The sequence below is a fragment of the Lonchura striata genome, chromosome 5 (assembly GCF_050655825.1).
Source record: "Lonchura striata isolate lonStrDom1 chromosome 5, ASM5065582v1, whole genome shotgun sequence".
Taxonomy (NCBI): Eukaryota; Metazoa; Chordata; class Aves; order Passeriformes; family Estrildidae; genus Lonchura; species Lonchura striata.
This window is the reverse complement of record NC_140707.1, coordinates 50,896,432-50,901,788: the sequence shown is the minus strand read 5'-3', so window position 1 is coordinate 50,901,788 and position 5,357 is coordinate 50,896,432. Positions and strand designations below refer to the sequence as shown.

Genomic DNA, 5,357 nt, shown 5'->3' with positions numbered 1-5,357 from the left:
CTCCTGTGTTTGAACTCCTTTTCTTGTCTTTTTTTTCCAAGAGAGGAAAGGGAAATATGCATAAAGTAATCTGTTTTATTGGCATTGTGGTTTTGATTATTTTATTTTGCTTATAGAAAGAGGGTGAAAGGGCTTTTAGATTCTTTGCTCTGGTTAAAAAAGAAGTCAGTTTCTATGTCCCTTCATTAAAAGAAACCAACAACAACCAAACAAAACACCCATTCTTTTCTCATACTGCTACATCTCCTCCTAGTGACGTCAGGAGCTTGTGTGTGTGTGTTTATTTCCACAGTTTGAATGCCAAGTGGGGAAATGAGTAACAGGAAAAGAGCCTTAAAGGGAAGAAGTACCTATTTTTCTCAGAAGATCTTCACTGATCATTAAGGCCTACAGAATGTAGAACCTTCCTGACACCTGCTCAGCCAACTGTTCCTGCACACTGTACTTAAAGTCTGTCACTTTTATCAGAAATTGTATTAAATTGTGAAATATCTTGACAGGCAGAGCAGAGTTAAAGATTTAAAATCCACTAGAGATTTGGATGCTGAAAATGCAGCATGTCTCTGAGAGGGGGATTGTACTGCAAGAGCAAAAGTGGAAGCTGAGCTGTTGTGAGTAACACAGCTTGAGTAGCATTAGGGTAACTAACCATGATAGCAAAGCAGCACCCTAAATCTCTGTGCTGACCCTGATACTAACATGTTACTAAGTTTTAAACCAGTTATCAGAGACTTCCTGGATACTGAAACAATAGCAAGGAGGGGTGAACTGCCTACCTTAGCTGCAAAACAGGTAACAATGAAGCCTGGTGATTTTATTTTAGTAACTTTACTTAAGCTACCATTTCAATCTTTTCAATCTCAGACATTTCCCTGTCAGTTATGAGAAGTCCCCAGCACATGGGTTTATTTTACAGCATCAAATGCTTTTTTATGTGTATCCACGTGTCACCACTTACACTGCTGACCTTTAGGGTCCACTAAATATAGTGGATAAATAAATAAAACGTAGTGCAAGGAAAACACAGTTAATATTAGAAGACAGGCAGTGGTACTGAGTTTTTTAACTAGTGTGTTCAAATCACTTGTACCTTCCATGGTTCCAGGTTTCAATTTACCCCTTTCTTACCTCTTGCTATCCTGTTTTTTAAAACCCTGAAGCTAAAGCATTGGTCTTGTTTCTCTGATCAGTTTGGATACGGTAAATTATTTTCCCACTGGCACAGTGCAGCAATGATCCTTTCTGGGACCTTAATACTTTTCCAGGGTGTGCCAAGGGACTGAGATTTCTGCTCACGTATCTATAGGACAGAAGGTCTCCAACCTCTTTCAGGAGTCAGGTTCGTTCATTGAAGGCTGGAGTATTTATTTGTATTCAGCTTCTGACTATTCCAGCTTAATCTAGTTGTTCTAGATCTTTCCCTAGGTTGCCATGAGCTGCTCCTATTGCTACTGGAGGACTTGCAAAAGGAGCTTCTGGAGCTTTTTTATTCCTTGTTTGCTTGTTGCAACTTTTTCACACAAAGTAGTCATTCTTACTGTGGTCACAGACCACTCTGTGACCATTTAAAATAGCTTTTACACAAGAGAACTAGTTTAATATATTTAATAATCAGAATCTAGAAAAATAACATATTGAGAAGAAAACAAAAGAAGGGATATGTTTTTGTCATAATGCCCTCCCATTGCAGCAGCCAAGATGAAATAAGCAGATGACTTAAGAAAGGGTGAAAGCTTTGCTTTTAGAGGTTCCTAGCAACTTGGCCTGCAGGAAAACTCCATTTTTTAAAACATTAAATCTGATTCTGATGGTTGTTCTGTTGCCTCAAGGGCCTGGCTGATTCAGAATTGCCTTGTTCTATGTACATGAATTGACATAAGGATTCAAACAGTAAGTGCCTCCTATTGCTAGCTTTTCTAACTCCTGGAATTTCTGATCCTCAACTTCATGTGCTGAGGAAAGGGGCATCTTTTGTGGGGCAATCTAGGGTGGGTGTAGGTCAAAGGATACGAGTTCTGTTTTTCAGCTTATTCATCCTGAGTTGTTCACTTGCTGTACATAGAAGCTTGCAGCCAGTGTTGAGACTACAGAAAATGCAAATGGAAACTGTGTTTCCAAAACCTGGGAATCTGGCAAAAAACAGGCAGCCGATAAATCTGCAAAATCACAGCAGCCGATACAGTTGGGCTCTGCCTCATCAGCGCCTCCTCTGTGGTGGAGGTGGGGGCCTATTCCTTATGTTTTTGCATTTGGGAATATGCCTCTCAGCTACTCGGGGAGCAAACTTGCGTCCACAGTAGGTGCAGGCAACATAGTCTTCATTTTCGATGGGAGGCAATGGGGGCAGGCCAGACACCTTCCTCCCCTTAGCGAGGATTTGCTCCACCTGCCGGGCCTGTGACATGATGTGGATGAGAGCCTCGTGCTTCTGTTTCCAGTTGTTCTTTCTGGGTGGCGATTTACTCTGCGGAAGGGAAAGTCAGTCAGGGAAACTGGGACCACCATCAACCTCCATTCTCAAACTTACACTCAGAGCCCAACCCATGTCACCTGTCCCTGGGGATTCCCTGCTAATGTAAAACCCAGCCTGAGAAGCTGAGTCCCACAAAGGGAATCAGAAAGACCAGCACAAAAGAGGATGTAAAGGAAATACTGATGGAAACATTAGTATTTAGAAAGAGCTTGAGGATAACCAGAAAAGCAAGGAGTAGCGCCAAGGAACGAAAGAGGGTTGCTACATCAGCTTTGCAGGAGCAGAGCTACGTGTTTCCACTGCCTTCATTTTAACAGACTGTGCTATTTGGATTTTCAGTCAGCTCCCTGCAGCCCCTGATGTCACAGAGCTTTACTGAAGCAGAACCAGTCTGCATCCTAACTACAGCAAGGAAGTGAGCTTTCTCCAGTAGTACACCTTTGACACATTATAAAGCCGAGTCAGGACTTCTGCCTCCATCTATGAGATTTTAAATTGATCTATATATTCATTTGGCAAGAACCTTTCAGAGGCAATAGCTGTATTGTATCCCTTAGCCCCATGTACATGGGAAGGTACTTTGCATCTCAGTCAGAGGCTGAAGTGGAAGGAATGTGAACAGTAGATGTGGATCCAGGGAGGCAAAGGGACTGCACATTACCTGAGGACTCCTTGAGCTCTTCTGCTGCTGATACTTTTCCAGTTCTGTTCCCCTAGCTCTGGCCTTGCTAGAGTCAAACACTTTCCTCTTAGAGTCTTGGTTCTTGCCACAGATACTCATGTGTTTCTCAAGCCTTGTGCAGAGAAACTTACGTTTGCAGAAGCTGCACTGTCCAAACCCCTCTTGCTCCACAGCACTGGTGGCCTGCCTGTGTAGCATCTCTGAAGATGGGTGGTCATCAGAATCTCGGTCTGAGAGGGCAGAGAGAGAAAGGCTCTGTTTTGTGGCCAGTTTTGAACAAGAAGCTAAATGCTCCATGGGTTTGCTGTCTTGTATTTCACTGTTGTTTGTTTTGTTGTATTTTGCAGCCACCAGCCAGTCCTTGAGTTCCCCCACAGCCAGCTCTTGGGGTTGGAGAGTGGTGCCAGACTTGGGGATAGTGTCTTCTGCAGACTGTGCCCCACTGAAGATCCCAACACCTGGTGTGTCTGCAACTCGGAAAATTTTCTCTTCAGGGTGCCTTGTGGCCTTTTGCCCATGGGTCCTCTCCACTTCACTTTCTTTTCTCTCCTCTACCTTGATAAGCTCCTTCTCTCTTTGAATCCTCCTAAGTGTCTCCTCTGTCCTCTTCAGTTTCTCTCCAAGAAGAGCCTTTTTCTTTTTAATTGCCTCTTCTAGGTCCCTTCTATCTGCCTCTAGCTTTAGGATGTAGGCCAGCTCTCTCCTGTATAGATGGGGAGCTGATGGTTCAGGCTCTCCTGTCCAAGGGCAGAGCTCTGCAGCTAACTGAGATCTCCCTCCTGGAACCATCTCTTTGCTTATTGAGCTTGATCTACTATTTGGAGATTCCTGCACATGTGTGGAACTTCTAGCGTTGAGCAGTGGAGCTCTTGCACTCTTGTGGTGAGAAATTGGTTGCAGGGGATATGCACGGTCCACTCCGTCTTTATGTCTGCCTAATGATTTAGCTGACAGAGTACAGGCCTGGCTGATGAGATGCTTGCTCTCTAGTCCACTTGACCAGAAGCCTGCATGCTTGGGCCTGTCCTGAGTGCTTTCTGCAGATTTAGAATAGGAATATCTTTGGTTCTTTTCTGCATAGAGATCTTTTAAACTTTCCTCTTTGTCAAGTATGAATAAATGCTGAAAGTTGTCCTTCTGGTATTTCAGCTGGGAACCAGGAGAAAACTTAGTAGCTGCCACCACAGGAGCCGACGGTGGAAAAAAATCCATTCAGTGCCTGAGAAAGAGCCTGAGGTTAGAAGCAAAGCAATTTTATCCAAAACTGGACAAATCTTCTCCTAACGGTTTATTCGTGGACACTGCATACAGAAGTTATAATAAGTATTAGTAAAGGTTTTGTAATTTTTCTGCTTTCTATAAATCTTTACATTCCTTCCATCTAGGGAGTTTCTATGCTGCCTCTTGTAGTCCCAACCGTTTATGCAGCCAGTAATAAGACACACTTTTATTTCTCTTTCTGTCTGAGCCCTGCCTTACCATGGTAGCAGCAGAAATATACTGCAATGACAGAGGATTTGTTATAGTCCCCACACGGTTTCCCATAACGTGTCCCTTCAGTTCTGACAATGTGATTCACCGCTCTGTCACACATGCAGGAGTGCGACCAAGCTCGGCCCAATCTTCCTGTGGCTGGTTCCGCCCCATGCCCCGAGGTGTGTGGGGTGCTCAGGCCGCGGGGCGAGCGGGGTTACCTGCGGGGCTGCGCGCGGCGCTCCGCCGCCCTTCCTCCTCGGCGAGCTGCGGCCGCCACACGCGGCGCTAGTGGCCCGAGAGACCCGACCCGTCCTGCTGCCGTGGCTGCCGGGCCCCGGCGCGGAGCTGCGGCCGCCGCCAGGCTGCGTCCCCGCGCTGCCGCCGGCTGTTGCCGGGACACCGGCGCCGCTCCGGCCGCGCGCGCCCCTGGATCGCTCCCGGCCGCGCGGCCGTCCCACCGCGGCACGAGCGCGGCGGCCGCGGGCGGCCCGACGCGTTATTCGAGAGGCGGCCCGAGCTGCATTATTCATGAGGCGGTCCGAGCTGCATTATTCATGAGGCGGTCCGAGCTGCATTCATTATTCATGAGGCGGTCCGAGCTGCATTATTCATGAGGCGGTCCGAGGCGCATTCATTATTCATGAGGCGGTCCGAGGCGCGTTCATTATTCATGAGGCGGCCAATGAGGGACCGGCCCGATCCCGCTACGCCCTTCATTGGCCGCGA

The 5,357-nt window shown here is 46.6% G+C and overlaps 1 protein-coding gene across 2 annotated transcripts; it reads right to left on the bottom strand.

Moving 5' to 3' along the window:
• Positions 1 to 1,589: 1,589 nt before the first annotated feature.
• Positions 1,590 to 5,043, bottom strand: ZC2HC1C (zinc finger C2HC-type containing 1C). Of its 2 annotated transcripts, none has more exons than XM_021542651.3 (3): positions 4,850 to 5,043; positions 3,135 to 4,374; positions 1,590 to 2,464 (listed from the first exon to the last, which is right to left on the bottom strand). In XM_021542651.3, exons 2-3 carry the CDS (start codon positions 4,365 to 4,367, stop codon positions 2,198 to 2,200), a joined length of 1,500 nt encoding a protein of 499 aa, XP_021398326.2. In that variant the 5' UTR covers positions 4,368 to 4,374; positions 4,850 to 5,043; the 3' UTR covers positions 1,590 to 2,197. The 2 variants fall into 2 exon arrangements, with proteins under 2 accessions (XP_021398326.2, XP_085436706.1); XM_085580580.1 differs by having other exon boundaries at positions 3,135 to 4,386; positions 4,850 to 4,984.
• Between the last annotated feature and the right edge of the window lie 314 nt (positions 5,044 to 5,357).

Excerpts from the sequence above, each read along its gene's own strand:
- ZC2HC1C (XM_021542651.3), bottom strand. The coding sequence starts at position 4,367 with ATGGATTTTTTTCCACCGTCGGCTCCTGTGGTGGCAGCTACTAAGTTT. Across the intron at positions 2,465-3,134 it reads AGAGCTCAAGGAGTCCTCAG|AGTAAATCGCCACCCAGAAA; the intron begins GTAATGTGCAGT and ends TCCCTTCCGCAG.